The sequence below is a fragment of the Crassostrea angulata genome, chromosome 6 (assembly GCF_025612915.1).
Source record: "Crassostrea angulata isolate pt1a10 chromosome 6, ASM2561291v2, whole genome shotgun sequence".
In the NCBI taxonomy this organism is placed as follows: domain Eukaryota; kingdom Metazoa; phylum Mollusca; class Bivalvia; order Ostreida; family Ostreidae; genus Magallana; species Magallana angulata.
This window is the reverse complement of record NC_069116.1, coordinates 14,907,938-14,926,415: the sequence shown is the minus strand read 5'-3', so window position 1 is coordinate 14,926,415 and position 18,478 is coordinate 14,907,938. Positions and strand designations below refer to the sequence as shown.

The following is an 18,478-nucleotide window of genomic DNA, read 5'->3' as shown; positions in this document are numbered from 1 at the left end:
GTAAATCTTGGCATACAAAATATACAAAAAACTGCAAACTTTTCAACTTTTTACCTTTTCCAATCATAAAAGGAGGGGGGGGGGGTGGAGAGAGAGGAAACGAAGTGCGATTACTACTTCAAACTTATTTTAGGGTTAATTTTCCTGTAACTATTTTATCTGCACCTACAACGAGGGGGAAAGGGGGCAACTCACCCAAAATTATTCAATTTTCAATATCATGTAAATCATGGTATAGGTGTACCAGCGCCCCCCCCCCCCCCCCCCCCCCCCCCGCCCCACCGATGCTACGTGCCTGTTTTTGACATCAGATTATCGCATACATTGCAATTTTGTCAATTCTTATACAACCCAGTAGAAGTAAATGCTTGCACGTGTTCTGGTTGTTGTCCTTTCTTGTGTTCCATACATCAACTATCCCTGGGTCACACAACTTGCAGGAACATCAAAACAACATGTCCACAAAAGTAGCAGTGGTGAGTATAAACTTACGATTTGTATCGACAATTATACTGTAGGCTAGATGCAAAACGTGCATGCTTTCACATGTCTTCAAAAAAATCAGCTACCGGGCGGTTATGAAAGCTCTGTGGTTGTAGCGGTTCTCTCACTTTCACTTTGATTCGATACTATTACATGACCATGCATGTTTCGTTTTTTAGCATTTGAAAGAAAACTTAGAATTTCATTAATGGAAGCTTGTTAACAAATAATATACACGCATGCTGTACATTATTATGATTATACTGCATCGCGTAAGTTTCTACAGCGACCCATTAGGGTGTTTGATGTATTTCGGAATCGACAGTGCTATTAAAGGTCATATGAAACGATATCCTGATCATATTGAGTTACTAGTTTATACGGGAATAAGTTCATAAGTGCCTATTTAATTAGACTAACAATGTTTTTTGAATATTTTATGCAAAATGTAAGCGCCACAGTCAATCAAAATCACTTAATCGGGAAAAGGAACATTGACTTACGCGGCTTACCTCCCTTGCTTATGACGTCAGTAAGACCCAATGGCCTTATAAAGCTATGTTGTGAATACAAATATCCATGTCATTTTGCAGCATTTTAAAAGAAAAAAAGACACTATTTTATATAAAAACTTGTATAATTATACAATTATCAACCACGGCAGTATTTTTTCCGTCAAGAAATGAAATCGTGTGCGTTTATACCGAGCGCAGCGAGAGGCGGGCGAAGCCCGCCTCGCGAAGCGAGGATTAATGGTAACACGTATATATAAGAAAATCAGTGAAAAATGAAAGTTGAATCAGGGGTACTAAGGCCAAAAAAAATTCTTCCAGCCCTGCGCGCCGCCATATTGGCAGCCATTTTGTTTTTAAAAAAGTTAGTTCGATCATTGATTGACTGGAACTTATCGATGTTTACTGCCCCTGAACTCGATTAAATAAGTTCCAGTGTTTCAATAGAAGGTAATTCGAATTAAAAGAAATTAAAATGGAAACCAGATAAGTTTCAATAGCGCTTCAATTAAGAAACACGACTTGTTCTATGTATGTCTTATCAAAATATCAGATGGAAAATAAAAACATTAACGTAAAGGAACTGATCTTTTTGATACTGAATAAAGTATTCAATTTTATTACATTGGCATTCATATGAATTAAATTGATGAACAATAATAGAAGAAATTAAAAAAAAATTCGGAATCACGTAACTCTCTTCGGCTATTTCCGAAGACAAAACTTGAACGTTTTACGTCTGAAATATGACGTCATAATGTAGACTGAGCACGCGACGTTTAGTTTAACTTTGACAAATGATTTTGAGTAGGCAACCACGCTGGCGGATCCTACTTTTTGCGTTTTAAATAGATTTTTATCTGCACTGTGTTAAATCTGCGCTCGGTCCAACGGTCACACCGTTTACATATTATTTGATAGCATGTACATATTCAGTTTAGAGACTGCACGGAGAATGGATGATTTTCTTCATGGTTCTACATGCAAGTATAATTTTAATATATGCAAGTATATATGTTTTATTTCAATCTGTTTCATGAAATTGTCAAATTCAAAAATAACTGATCTTTAATTTTTTCCATTTGCACGTTCATGCAATTCAGTAAGATTTTTTTTTCTAAACAATTTATAGGCCTCGTGGTGCCTCATTCGCTTCACGATTAAATTGTTTGTTTCGCTTTCAAATTCACAAATATGTTACCATTTAATTATTTTTAGTCTAGGAGAAATTTCTTCAAATGTTTTGATTTTGAAACGTGTGTACTTGTATGTGCAATGTTTTGATTTTACAACGTGTATGTGCGGTTTTTACTCACAGATCTCTTCTATCTCACTTTCTTCCGCAATTTTATCTTTCGATCTTGTATTATTATTGATGCTTGTTCTGACTAAGATCTATTGATTATCTTCACATTTGTTCACAACTATTTTTATCAAACAACCAATTTATTTTTTTACCGATACATTTCTAAATCCTTAAATGCCATATTTCCGCGATCTAATTTAATAAAACGTTAATAGACGTGTACACAGACTGACAGAGTATTTTCTAAAGATATTGCTACATGTATATGTATCAATAAGTCAGAAATTTATATTATTTCAAAATAGAATTTAAGAATAATTTTGCGGCATTTTTCAGCAGCTCTTAAATACAAACTACATGTATATACACAATGCCTCAAACATTTTCATTGGCCTGCCTTATACTTTTTTATGTGACAAAATAAATTAAATGAATTAAAATGCTTTAATTCCCTTTAAATGTAGCTCTATCATTATACGTATCGAAAAAGAAAATGATGTTTCTATTTCAAAAGGATAAGGATAATTCATTAATCAGCTGTAAATGTTGGGGCATTTCTTTCGTTAAATTTTCACTGCAGTACGGGATCTTCATCATGATTTTACTCTGGTGAGAAGCTGATATTAGATTTATTCAATAACGACCAATTAAAAATAAGTCATCTGTACTACGAAATCAAATGATCTCATTTGAAAAGAAAGACACGTTCATATATGCAAAAACTACTAAAATCAAATCGATAAACTACAGTAAAATTACACTAGATTTGGTGCATTGTTTACATCAGTGGGTCTCCCCTGCGAGATGAAATTCATGATTTTAAGAACTTTAATGAACCGTTCATGAAGTTTCATGATGTATTCATGACTGGTTCATAACTGGTTCATAAAGGTTGTTCATGAATTTTATTCATGAATATATTCTTAAAATGTAATTCATGAACAAATTATGAATATACAAGAATACAGGAAATATCTGGTATTCAATAGTTCTAGGTATTGAACATTCATGAATTTTCATGAAGTTCTAATTTACGAAATATATAATTAATTTCAAGTACTATTATATCAGAACATTATCTTTTTAAAAAAAAATTATACATCTTAAAATATTAATATTAAAACACAGTCTTCATGAACATTCATGAATATTCATGCAAACACCTAAATAAATGTGGCATCTTTAATTTTGAAAAAAAAAAGATGTGATATATTATAGTTTCATTATTTATTCAGTTCTAAACATGTAAATTCATTGATAAAAACAAAGGTCTCCGACATCATGATCAAATGGTCATTCCTAGATCCTAAATTTGACGCTTAATTTCTTCATTGTTCAATTTATAATTTTTAGAAAATGACATAATTTATCAGTGAATAATCAGTCTTTGCAGATGATACTTTATGGCTGTTTTATGATGTTAAAAATCTTGTAAACTAAACTGAAAAAGTGAAATAATTTAAAAATTTGCATATTTCTTTGGAAAAAAGATTTAGTATATGTTGAATTCCAACTTGTTTGAAGTACATTGTATATCAAGTTTATTAAATACGTGGTCGGTTGTCAGTCTATCATAGAAGCATAAATACACACAAGACGAAGTGCGTCTGTTCCTGGGAGAACGACAGAGAAAAAGTTCCGAGCACATTCGGTTGAAATTTGGACCCCGTCGAGTTTAGAACCGTTGCGGTTTCTTTGTAAAAGGCATTACTGTTGCACACATTTGAAAGCGATTCATTCTAAGATGTTACAAATCCGTTACGTAAATATTCCGTTGAGAACTTCCAACAATGCATTCATCATTAGCTGTTTAAACTCAGACAAATACCGTTACTACACTCCGAGTTTCGAGGAGTCCACCATTGTTTATGAGGTGTCATGTCGATTCGCCTCCGTTACAAAAACATACTGAACTTCAATTTGTCAATTAACTTAATGTTAAGCAATAATGAAAATATTACTTTAAAACATCAATGCAAATTATAGAAATAAAGTATGAAAGAATATTTAATTGAGTGTAAATTATTTTTTAAGTTCCAAAACCTTGAGGGTTCAAAAACGGAGGGGGTTGAAATTTAACAGACACAACTTGTGTAAACCGAACGATATTAAATCGTACGTTTCTTCAATCTCTGAAAATATAATAATGAAAGCTTAAGCATTTTTATAATAGTTTCATTTAAAGATATTTTTTTGATTATTATTAACATATGTTAAAAAAAAATATTTAATCAAATGAAAGAGTCTCAGAATACACCGTCAGCGAGTTGTTTTGATTCTATTACGTCACTTCCGCCCAGTGATTACGCATTTTGAATGAAAGCAGACGGATCTTCAACATAATCGATGGATTAATTTAGCATGGAACATGCAAGAAGATAATGCAGCAGATGTAGTTCAAAGTAATGGTATTAAAGGTAATATAGTATGTATACATGTATATTGAAATAACTTTTATGTAATAAGGGAGTCAAAACGTAAGATTAAATTTTGTTCATTTTTTTCAAACATTTCAAAATGGTGGTTTTTAATTTGTAGTGAAATTCCTTTTTGACTAACTTATAAGTTTTAACTACATAATTGATAATAAATTACACATTATATACCTAAATCGGTGCAATTACAAGATAAAGTTATATGCTGATGTCATTTGAGTTAATACATTTTTTTTTTACTCTAGAATTATGCAGTGAAACCAGAATATTCAGGACAGCCCTAAAGATAGTGATCATTGAACATAAATTTCAGTAAGTAATAAATAAATGATATTGCAAGTAATTGAAAATTTCTAATAGAATGGCCAGTATCATTTACAAATTTGAAAACAGTTATAGTTTCATCGTTATTAATTTAAGAAGTATTTTATTCAAGTATATAGATACATTGAAAATGGATTGAACAGCAGGCATAATGCCTATTTATGTTTTCTCCTGAATTTTTCATCTTGTTTTATTTTTCTGCGATATCAATTTTTCTAGGGAAAGCACTCTCATTCTTAAGCTCTAGTGCAATTTCAGCATTATCATTTGATAAAAATATTTGAAATGAAAATTAAATGAGATGATTGAATGATTAGTTGATGTTCCAAATGTTTTAAACGACATGTCATAATTATACTGCTATTTGTCATATTATTTTTGTACAGTACTGAGGTACAACTCTTCTGCCACTGAAGGGGCTATATGTGAAGCCTGAAGAATTGCCACCAAGAAGTATTGTCACCAAGACACTCTGGGTTTGTAGAAAATAATCATTTAAAGGATGGAGCATTTTACCTATAATAGCATGCAGTAAATGCACATTGCAATATATGGAAAAGAAGTGAAATCAACATGAGCAAAGGCAAGGAAGATGCAACAAAGGAAGATTTCATAAAGAACATATTGATAGTTATTAACTAGTAATCATATTCTAATGTCGTTTATATTTCAAATCATTGCATATTGGTATGTCAATTCTAATATTGTAACATTCCTTTAAAGCTAATAAGTTAGTATTGATATCATTACCTGTTGTTTTTTAAAACAACTTTATTAAACTTGCTGATTATTTAAAGTGATAGTCAGTACATAAGAATTATGTGAAACTTAAGATATTGTCTCATTATTCTTCAATTTATTATAATAAAGTATTTTATATTTGATTTTTTAGGAGATTTTACCTTTTTATATACAAAATGTAGAAGGTAAGAATTTTCATGAATAGTTCATGAATTTTATTTATGAATTATTCATGAATAAAATTCATAATGATACTCATGAACAGTTCATGAAGATTCATTAAACTTATTCATGAACAGTTCATGAAGATCCGATGAACTTATTATTGGACATTCATCAAATGATGAAGCTTCATGAATATAACTGTTCATGAATTATTCATGAAAAAGTATGTTCATGAATATTCATCAACATTTTTTCATGAACAAAAATTCATGACTTTAAAATGTCCAATAATAAGTTCATGGGATCCTCATGAACTTTTCATGAACATTTCATGAATATAATTCATGAATCATTCAAGGGAAAATCATGAATTGTTCATGATCATCTCGCAGGGGCTGTGTGACGTCATAAATCCACAAAATTAAGAACGATAAGCGGGGAAGAATTTTTTTCAGGTGCTGAGTTTTCACGGTTATTTCTCAGTAATGCAAAGGCAAAAAAATCTTACTTCACGTATTTTAACATTTGTTTATACCAAGCTTTATATTTATGAAAGAAAATCATAGTGTTAAAAATCGTTTCATATGACCTTTAAGGATTACGTTTACTCAGGAGATCTCAAAAATATTTTTACAAAGTTCAATATCTGAAGTCCAAAACTGTTTTAAAAACATAAAATAACAACGTTATTAACAAATATCAATATTGATATCCATGATTTGTTTATTTGAGGAAGATATGCTCCAACAAAGGTAGATTAATATTAAAACAGAGGAAATTCGGACTAATTTTTTCATTTTCTTTTTTTCTCTTAAAAACTTTCTGTTGCAATGTAATTGCAAAAGTTAAGTTTCTATATGTTTTTTCATATCATTTTACATATTTATACCTGCACTTTCTAAAGAAAGTTCGGGTATATTGTTGTTACCCTGTTCGGTCTGTCCGTCTGTCCGTCCGTCTGTCACGTTTTACTTTCTCAAACTGCCTTACATCTTATAAACCAGCAAACTGAACTCTTAGAGTTTGATTTGGGGTATCATGTTGTTTTGTATAAAGGTTTCAAAAATTCTCTGTTAGACCTGGGGGTCAAATAATTGGTAAAAAATGATATTTTTTCACAAAAATCCTTCTTCCTCGAACTCCTCCTACATTTTCAACAATAGACAAATTATCTTTTGGGATATGTTTTAGAGTATCCTATAGATGCGCAATAAGGTTTCGGAATTTTCAATTTTGTCCTGGGGGTCATTTAATGGCTGAAAAATGACGTGTTTTTTTTACCAAAAAAAACTGGTTTCAAAAACGTCATTTCTTTTTGGCAGTAGCCAAATGATCTTCTAGAATATGATTGGGGGTGTCATATTGAGGTGTGATCAGGTTCCAGAATTTTTTTTTATTAAGGGTATCAGTTCCCAGAACTCCTCTTACAACTTGTGGAGTAGCTATGTCATCTCTTGGAATATAATTGGGGCTGTCCTATAGATGTGCAATAGGGTTTTAAAAAGTTAAATTTCATTCAGGGAGTCAAATAGTAGCAGAAAATTGACGTTTATCACTTAAAAAAAAAAACATAGATCCAAGAGCTCCTATTATGATTCAATGGATAGACACATCATATCTTGGGATATGATAGGGACTGTTCTATAGACGTGCAGTTAGGTTTTAAAAATTTAAATTTCATCCAGGGAGTCAAAAAGTAGCAGAAAATTGACGTTTATCACTTTAAAAAAAACATAGATCCTAGAACTCCTTATATAATTTAATGGATAGACACATCATATCTTGGGATATAATAGGAAATGTTCCATAGATGTGCATTAGGGTTTTAAAAAATTAAATTTAACCCTGAGGCCCATTACCTACATACCTTTTGATGCCCTTTAAGGATCAAGAATATATATGATTAAGGGGTGGGGATCTCAACCGTTTTTGAGATATTCATGCACTTCCTGTTTGAGGGGGGTCATGACCACCCCGGGGCCCATGACCTACATACTGTTTGATGCCCCTTGACACAAGGAACAAGAATATATATGGTTAAAGGGTGGGGATCTGAACTGTTTTGAAGATATTAAAGGACTTGCTGTTTGAGGGGGTCAGGACCACCCACAGGGCCCATGACTTACATAACATTTGATGCCCCTTGACATCAGAAACATGAATATATATGGTTTAGGGGTCATGATTATAACAGTTTCTGAGATATATGGTAATTTCAAATTCCTGGGGGGTGGGGATGACCCCAGGGGTCAGATTTAATAAACCCTATATATTGCCAGTAACAGTCAATATATGATTAGGAAAACCCTATATTATTATCTTTGTCTGTTTTCAAGTTACCATTTACAATAGAGTCTTTGATTCTTCCTACAATGTTCAATGTTAGACCCCACACTCTTTTGACAACCCCCCCCCCCCGAAAAGTGGTTGTCTAACTCAAAATGAGAAAAATCAAACCAGGGTGCGCAACTAGATATGCAGGCCTATCATATCCTAGAGTTTTGTACAATCCTGTTTAGACATCTCCAAGAAACAAGTTCAGAGCAGGAAAAAAGAAAAAGAAGAAGACGCAGAATAATAATACATGTATTAAAAGAACCGTACAAAAACAATAAGTCTCCAAATTTCATTCGGGAGACTTAATAATAAAGATTAAATAGAGATAGGATCATCAAACATCAATAATTTAAAGATAATTAACTATTTCTGATCCTAAGGGGGTCAGGATGACCCTTTAGGGTCATGACTTGCATGCCATAATGATCTGATGTGCCATAACCTAAGGAGGAATAATATCTTTGGATTAAGGTGGGGATCTCAATGGTTTTTATGATATTTGATAATTTCAGGAAGAGCACTTGGGATTATGACCTACATACCATCTGAAATGCCTTGAACAAAGAAACAATAATATAATATGTACATGATATTTGATTCAATTTAAGAGCCCAGATATAGATCAATCATCTATGTTTTGTAATACTTCCTATGTATACACATGTTTTAGTTTGTGTTTTGTTCTATACTGTTCATGTTCATGACTGTAGTATGGCTTAGTCTTATTTTAAATTACATTAAAAAATTGTCAAAAATATGACTTGGAACCCCCACCCCCAAACAAACTCAAATATAAACTGTTCTCCCCCCCTCCCCCCCCATTGTCGAATGATCTATTAAAATCAAATTATAATTTGGGTGTCTAAAAACTTTTATAAACTGGTAAAAAATGTTATTCTTAAAAAAAATTACATTACACCTTGCATAATTGACAAATGATCTATTGAGATATGATCAGAGGTCATATTTCTACCTTGGGATCAATAACTAGTGTTCATTGACAAGTTCAATAAATGATTCAAATTATGAATGTTTATACTCCACATTCACCCCCCCCCCCCCCCCCCCCCCCCCCATCTAACATGGTTCTAAAGATTCAGTCTTCTTAATACATTCTTACATGTGTTGCTTTTTCTCTCCTGATGCACATTAACATTTTGGAAATTGCTTAATTCAATTTTTAAGATTTATAAACAAAATGTTATATGCATGTGTATTCGCCTATTTGGGGCAATTGTAAAGTCTCCTAAACAAAGCAGTGACATCATTAGGCTAGGAATTACCCACATGGATCAAACACTACTGTAACATATGAATAAGATAAAATACTTTATCATTTCTAGTTCTAGAATGTCAGGGTGTCTCCAAGGGGGCATAATCTATATACAATTTTACGCACAATGACACAAAGAGCAAGAATAATTATATGGTTTAGGGATGAGGATCTCAGAACTCAAAAGTTAACAAAATATACAGTGTATCATCCTTTCCTATTTCATAAAGGCGTGGGGGGGGGGTTAAAGACAACACCTGGGGGTCATTAATGTACTTTACACCATTTGATGCATCATAATGACATTAGAAGATATTTTGTATTTTCCTGTTTCGTGGGGTCAGAACAGTCCCATAAGGTCATGACCTACATTGTATTTGATGCATTATAATACATTAAGAAAGAAATACTCCTTCCTTCCTATTAATAATATAAAATGATAAGTGTCTACACTTACTTACATGTAATACACAAATTTAATATGAAATTGTTTATACAGGGTCAATATGGGGTCAACTCAATAGTGCAAGTCTGACAAAAGAAAAAAAATAACTTTTGCAACTAAAATGACAGAAACTTTACAAATGCGATAGGATAGGTAACGATAATAAGCTTATTTGAATATTAAAAGATGATGATACAGTATGCTGTCAAAGGGAGATCACATTTAGAAAGTGAAAGTAGAACTTATGTACGCTGGCATCTCATTATATTGTGCTACTGCTACTACATGTATTATGCTTACCTAAATTGGTCAACATCATATTGATAATCCAATTAAAACACAACAATGAATTCCTTTAACTGGTCTTAACTAAACCTTTTCTGCATATGGAAAACACAGACATGTATGCCCATCTAATCGAAGAGCTGGGTAAAACTAGTACCCACTAATGAGACCTGCAGACCTGTGTTGTGTACGTAACTTCAGACAAAGATCAGTTATTTGTAACATGCATGTATTTTTTATGACCTATTCTTCAAATCCACTTGCACTATTTTATTAGGTAAATAACAGCTTTAAGGTGGTGCAGGACACCTGCATATTGTGATGCATACTTCCTATTGAGAAAAACAATAAAGTATATATTAAATATTTATTAAATATTTACCCCCCCCCCTTTCCCCCCCCCCCCCCAATAATGTTACCTAACATTGAAGCGCAATGGGTTAGAGCGTTTACATGTCTGTAAGAGCATGGGGTCCACCGTGTATATTTGGTAATTTTGCAATTGATATAAATGAATTTTCATGGGGAGAGGAAGAGGGGGGGGGGGGGTCTGGACCCCTCACTCCCACCCCTTCTCTAAATCTGTGCATACGATGATGTACATGTAGGCACACAGAAGCAAATCTAAAACCGGCAACCGCCACGGGGAGGGGGCATAATTTAATTTTTAACTCTGTTTGTAATAATTATATAGACCATTATACTTTCTATGACAGGAAATGTTAAGATTATTGATTAACTGAAAATTCACTGCAAACAGTTCAACCCCAAATTGCACATAAAGTGCTGCTCATGTGTATTATCATATGGGAAGGGATCTCATCCTTCAGTTATGAAAATTATAATTTTTAAATGTATTACCGGAGCTTGCATGTGACCTTCATTTTTAATTAAACTGGTACAAAACAGTGTTATTTAGGGGCAAACACTTGGTGCAGATATTTCTGTCTAATGACAGCATCTAGTTTATCGTTGTATTTACTCGTCTATAAATTTATATCACTGGCTGACACGCGATTGGAAAAATCTTTAAAATAGTGCCTACATAAAATCGATTCAAGATAAAGTATCACGAAATTCTGATCATTGACCTTATATAATGTTAATGTCAACATAATACAGACAACAAAAATAGTTTTAGGCAATCAATGGTTTGGAGCTCCTTAAGTCAGTTTTTTGTAAAACTCGATCAAAAATGGGTGCAATTTTGGATTTTGATAGAGAAAATTCGGACTAAATTAAACATAAAATATGAGCTAAAAACAATTCAGTCAAATATAAAATTAGTAAAGCTATTCGTATTTTATCAGTTCCCAATCTACAAATTGTTTTATTATTTCTGATATTAACAAAGAAAGAAAACCTTGAAAATGGTGGACAATTTTGACAAATTTTTTTCAAAAACATTCAGAGGTCACTAGCAAAAAAAGTAGGTCATTGACCTAGTTATTTGAAAGTGAAAACAGCACCAGAATAGTGGGGCTACAATGTGCAATAAGTAGTTTTTCGTTCCTATTAGTGGATTTTTTTTCGCCCCTAAGCAAACGTAATCCTTAAAGAGCTAGAGGTATTCACACCGGTATTTGTTTTCACTATAAAACAGGATAAAGTCGGAGAGGGGGGGGGGGGAGTTGTATTTCTCATGACAAAATATTCGGAGGAAATGTTATTTGTGACCTATCTCATCAGCCAACAGTAACACACAAAAGGGCACATGATACGGCATTTTCTAAAAATATCTAGCTCCAAACAGGCCACCCTCAAAACCACGCGTTTACCGTTTGTATGTAAAAAGACTGTAAACTCCTCCAGAAAGCTACTGCATGTGCCCCGAAAGACTACCCTGTGAAAAAAGATCATCATTTAACAAAATACATTTAAAATAGATCTAACGTGAAATGTTGTTTTACGTTACATTTTTTCCTCAAAATCATGAATTTAAAAATAAAAAGTTTATGAATTAAAATTGATAGCATTTTTATTACAGGTGACAGGGTCCAACAAAGGAATAGGTTATGCCATTGTCAGAGGCCTATGTAAAATATTTAAAGGCGATGTCTTCCTAACAGCAAGAAACGAAGAGCTCGGCAAAAAGGCCATTCAGAGCTTAAATGAAGAGGGTTTTTCTCCAAAGTTCCATCAACTTGATATCACCGACCAAGCAAGCATTGAAAGATTAAGAGACTTTTTGAAGAACACTTACGGTGGTTTAGACATTCTGGTAAACAATGCTGGAATTGCTTACAAGAATGCATCTCCTGCCCCATTTGCAGAGCAAGCTGAGGTAACAAACAAAACCAACTACTTTGGAACCATCGCAGTATGCGACGCACTTTTCCCCTTGTTGAGACCACATGCAAGAGTAGTCCATTTGTCAAGCATGTCTAGCAGTTTTGCCATTAGAAAATGTAGTCCAGAAGTTCAAGCCAAATTCCTGAATCCAAATATCACGATCGAAGAGTTGACAGCCTTGATGAACGATTTCATTCAAGCAGCGAAAAATGGCGAGCATGAGAAGAAAGGTTACCCCAGCAGTGCTTATGGCATGTCTAAAGTTGGGATCAGTGTCCTCACGCATATCCAACAACGCCAGCTTTCTGCTGATTCTAGAGAAGACATCATTGTCAACGCTTGCTGTCCAGGGTATGTAGATACGGATATGACATCCCACAAGGGTCCGAAAACCGTCGACGAGGGGGCAGATACACCCATTTATCTGGCTCTCCTACCCGAAGGCACTAAGAGTCCTGCTGGAGAGTTTGTCGCTGATCGCAAAGTTTATAAGTTCAATGAATATAAAATGTGAATGATACATGTATGTAACATAAATAGTGTATTCGAACCCATGTTTACATGCCAAATCTAAAACATTTGTTGATTTTCGTGATATGGGCATCTCATTAGATTTCCCACGTTATAATAGATTCATCAACGTTAACGTATTCGATGAATATATCAATATGCTCTTTACACTAATATAATAAGAAATAGTTACTGCATTTTGCTGCATAATCTTTGTAATTTGTGTGTATCTTCGTAATTTACATTAAAATTTCTGTAACGCAGTATATAATATATGTTTTTTTCTGTCTATGATGCTCAACATCAGTCTTATTATAAATTATAAAATGTTAAGTTGGATATGACAGCGGATTTGTTGATGCTATCCATTTTTAATAAGGGAATTTTGTTTACTGCTTTTAAGGTATGAGACATCTCCATACTGTGGCGTACTTCCTATTAAAATAATCAAATATGTTTATTTGTTTCACATAGTTGTTACCTAACAGCCAAGCGCAATGTGTTAGACCGTTAACTATAAATCTATAGGTCATGTGTTTGAATCCCGCTAATGCTTTTATTAGCCTTATCATCCCAATAATTAAAAAAAAAAATATGATTTTGCAAACTGTTGCAAAATTTGAAAGTATTTTGAATATAATGCACTTTTATCCACAGCAATATCGATACGTATGATGTTTTACTGTAAAACAAAAATCTATGTGCCCATATTGCGAGAGAAATAATTGTGCTTATTAAATTTAACCCCCCCCCCCCCCCCCCCCCGAGAAAAATTATCAACACTTGAAGTCTACAACGGGTAACTATATAATTCGTAGGTTCATGTCCTATTTTGGCAATGAAGTGTATTCCAAATCAATCTATAATTATACCCAGATTTTTATTTGAATCATTTTAATGGTCTTGGAATATCAAAAATATAATAAAGAAACTACACATTTCATTTATAGATTAACCAAAAATGAAAATAAATTAATGAATTTAAGTGAAGCGTAAGGATAATTTTGAAAATGTATTTGTTTTACCAAAGTGTGACAGTAAAATAGATTGCAAGTAATTTAAAATGTAAAATTACTCAAAACTTGAATATTAATGAATGAGTTCATCTCCGTTGGTCACAAATAAACGAAATTAACAATAAGTAGATCTTATGATGGAATAGGGGTGATTCCAAAGAATAATAGAGATATGATTCAAAATAAAGTATTTGACCTTCCAGAAATACCAATCGCTTTTGGCTTATAAGATTGTTTATTTCTATTAAAAAATATGTATCATTTTAATATTTAAGCATCATTATATATAGACTATAATGAACCTGTCATTTTCATACTGATATTAAAATGCGTATTAATTTTAATAAAATTTGTGTATCAAGTAAATATCTTTTTTATATTTTGATCATAATTGCCAGATTTATTTTTGAATTAAAATGTTGTTAGTAAGATGTGTATGTCAATGTTTTATAACACATTAGCACATTTTTAAGTCAGCAGAAAACAAGCAAAACTGGCTACAGAGATATAGAGGGTGATTTGCAAAAGGAAATTATATCCTTGAGGATCCAGGATTTAGCGAAGGAAATCCTACTATAGAGCCAGTTTTCCGTATGGTGGTTTAGAAAGTTAATATCAAAAGATTGATCGACATGACGCATAAATTTCTCTAATTGCATATTTCAATATGTATATAAATTCACGTCTTTCTAAACATACACACTTTATAAAGAGTTATGTGCAGCTATGTCTAGAGCATTTTTTCAGGGGGGTCCGATAGCTATTTAGTTTGCCGGGGGAGGGTAAGGGCATATTTTTATTGAAATGTAATAATGTGAATTTAAGAAGGTTGAATTTTGCAGGGAAGGGGGGGGGGGGGGGGTCTGGACTTTCTGATCCGAGCATGAGATTAATAACATCACGATTTACTTCACCCACATGTGATCATGTCTGTGTTGTTTTCTTTCTTTTTACCTAGGATTTACAAGTTAAAGGTAATGATTAAATTGTCCCACAAAACGACCCGTTTGGATTGTGTTTACTTTGGTCACATTTTAGAACAGACACGTGAATACCCGAATCTTTAATCATGTCGAAGAAGGTGGCAGTGGTAAGGGTTTTTCTTTCTTAATTTTACTTATTATTTAATTGTCATTTGTAAACATACATAAAGAAATGCTAAATTATGTCACTTTGCACACTTATAATTATTATTTTTAGCAATAAAGTAATGCTAAAAGTGAACAGGTGAAGCAATCGATAAGCCCGTATTTAGCGTAACTATGCTGATAATCATTTAGGTAAGCGAATATATTCAGACAGTGAAAAGGGATTTTTGCTGTAAATTCTTGAAATGAAATATTTGATTCTCTGAAGTACTTTAAATCAAATGTATGTTCTTGTTCTTAATTAATTTATAAATGTTTCAATTTTCTTGTACCTTGAATCAAATACGATTTTTCTTTCGAAAGGCTACTTATGTAAATTACAAGTATGGAGGACTGTAACGGTTAATCTTCGAATGTTTCCATCGCTAGCATGCAATACCTAATGAATATTAAAAACCGTAAAAACTATTCGAAGTTCATTTTAATTTTGTTTAGCCTCTACGTTTTTCATTTTATTTTCATCTGCAAATGTTTTGCTACCAGACACGAACTATGGTACACTAGTAACCATGCATACGCACTTTCATTACCATCAACCTTAAGGTTGTCCTTCGCAATGTTCTATCATCATGGAAAACATGCATGGTTTTAAACGATTTTTATCAATTAATTTTTCCAATGAGATTCAACTAATTTAAAAAGTTTTAAATTCATATCATCATTTTTATTTTCAATCTTAATTTATTGGTGCATGTCTGAACTTTATAGGTAACTGGATCTAATAAGGGGATAGGGTACGCCATAGTTCGAGGTCTGTGCAAGCAGTTTGAGGGAGATGTCTACCTTACTGCAAGGAAGGAGGAGTTGGGCCAGGAGGCCACCAAGAGCTTAAACTCGGAGGGACTGTATCCAAAGTTCCATCAACTTGACATCACGGACCAAGCCAGCATTGATCGTCTGAGAGATTTCCTCAAGAATACATACGGCGGTTTGGACATCCTGGTCAACAATGCCGGAATTGCTTACAAGCAAGACTCTACGGCTCCATTTGCGGAACAGGCAGAAGTGACAATTAGGACAAATTATCAAGGAACACTTGATCTCTGCAATGCTCTGTTTCCGTTACTGAGACCGCATGCGCGGGTTGTAAACGTTTCAAGCATGGCAAGTACCTTTGCAATTAAGAAATGTAGCAAACAGGTTCAAGCAAAGTTTTTAAACTACAAAGTTACAGTCGACGACCTAACAAATTTAATGCACGACTTCATACAAGCAGCAAAAAAAGGTAACCACGAAAGCAAAGGGTATCCTAGCAGCGCTTACGGCATGTCAAAGGTCGGCGTGTCAGTTTTGACAGAAATTCAGCATCGCCAACTTTCGACAGACTCGCGAGAAGACATCTTAGTCAATGCTTGCTGTCCTGGTTACGTCGATACGGATATGTCGTCACACAAAGGGCATAAAACCATTGACCAAGGCGCAGACACACCCCTTTACTTGGCTCTTCTCCCGCCAGGAACCAAAAGTCCAGCGGGGAATTTTTTATCGGAAAGGAAGATTAAGAAATGGAACGAATAATCAGTACACTTCATCTTTGTTTCGTACTTTTATTTCAATTAATTAAGATATGTAGATTAACTCATTTCTGTTATGAACTCTATGAACTTGTAAGAGTATAAATACCAAATTATTTGTAAAATAAACTATTTGCTAACAGGGTTTTTTTCACTTTCGGTATTATTGTTTTTCCTTAGCTTTACAGCTATTCCGTGGATTTTAATTTGTATGTTTTGTAATACCAATTAATCATAAATGTGATCTCAACCTACATTATTTCCGATTATAAATCGATAATATGTATGGATATACATCTGAGACCTTAATTTTATGTGATATTGAAATTTACAGGGAAAAAAGAACTTACCCTTCAACTTTTATCCCAAATTTTGGTTTGTCATATATCATAATTACTTAAAATTTAAAAAGTTACAAATGCACTGGATAGGTTGCAAAAGATGAAAAATTGAAAAGTTTTCTCAATAGCCAAAAATAACATTAAAAATTATAAAGTCTGTGAAAATATGCATTTTTTAAAATGGACATTATTAACTTTTAATCGATTAAAAAGTATGTAAAGATAACATTTAACATTTATTAAAATATGTTAATCTTACATGTTTTTCAATAATACGTAAAATTGTCTCGAATCGTTAATAATATATAATCCGAGACATAACAAAAATTTAACAATGAGGGTGATTTACGGTAGTGTAAAAGGAAAATAATACATTTCTTCATTTTAATGTTTAAATAATATATAATAAAAATATTAATCTCACTCTCAATAACAATGGAATACGACAGAATTTACATACTACAAACATAGATAACGCCGAGCGCGACGAACATTTTTTGAGTAGTAAGGAATGCATAACAAACACCAATTCTCAGAATATTTAAAATTCAAAACCAAGGCCACCAATAAACTGGCAGTTCATACAGTATGAATAAGTACTTTAAATATCTCTCGAAAAATTGGTTTTAGGGGTTATATGCTAAAACTCATCATTTAATCTACCCCACCTCCTCTAAAAAAATTGTTGTCAAATCTATTTGACATGCAAAACTTGGGATGGGGCAAAGACAAATCACTTTTCTTCAAATATACATGGACTAGACGTGAGCGGTGGAAATATGGAGGTGTAGTGAGAGGCCGATTTCTGTTTACTTTATACTTATTAATGTTCCTTGTATTTATTAACTCTGAGTAACTATTGAACACCACCCTCTTTTAAACAATTAAAGCATGACACTTAATTAGATTGACACAAAATGCACTTAAACTAACACAAAAACATGATATTGGCAAATCACAGTCAACATGCTAACATATGGAGAAGTCAATGATATCAAGAACATGCTTTATATTCTCTAATCATATCGATAGATGTATAATAACAATTAATATTCATAGTTGAAGTAAAATATTAAATTGCTGGTCATTCATGCGTCTTAACAAAGATAACAAGCTTAATAAAAGACAATTTAAGAATATTCTATCAATTATATTATCGCCATGACACTAATGTTGTATTATCATTTCATTGATATGGATTTCTCAAAAACTGATTGTAAAATATTCTGTGCAATAAAGATGCATAAAAAATGTATAAACTCATAAAGTGAGACGTAAAAATTAACAATATACTACAACATAACAAATAAAATCTCATTATAAACATGATCGTTTTATTCAAAATAAATAG

At 32.7% G+C, this 18,478-nt stretch overlaps 2 protein-coding genes across 2 annotated transcripts; both read left to right on the top strand.

Moving 5' to 3' along the window:
* Nucleotides 1-371: 371 nt before the first annotated feature.
* On the top strand, nucleotides 372-13,564 carry LOC128187743 (carbonyl reductase [NADPH] 1-like). The gene is made up of 2 exons (XM_052858285.1): nucleotides 372-476; nucleotides 12,294-13,564. The coding sequence occupies exons 1-2, from the start codon at nucleotides 456-458 to the stop codon at nucleotides 13,110-13,112; spliced, it is 840 nt and encodes a 279-aa protein (XP_052714245.1). The 5' UTR covers nucleotides 372-455; the 3' UTR covers nucleotides 13,113-13,564.
* Nucleotides 13,565-15,038: 1,474 nt separating this feature from the next.
* On the top strand, nucleotides 15,039-16,930 carry LOC128187744 (carbonyl reductase [NADPH] 1-like). The gene is made up of 2 exons (XM_052858286.1): nucleotides 15,039-15,214; nucleotides 15,981-16,930. The coding sequence occupies exons 1-2, from the start codon at nucleotides 15,194-15,196 to the stop codon at nucleotides 16,788-16,790; spliced, it is 831 nt and encodes a 276-aa protein (XP_052714246.1). The 5' UTR covers nucleotides 15,039-15,193; the 3' UTR covers nucleotides 16,791-16,930.
* The last annotated feature ends 1,548 nt before the right edge of the window (nucleotides 16,931-18,478 follow it).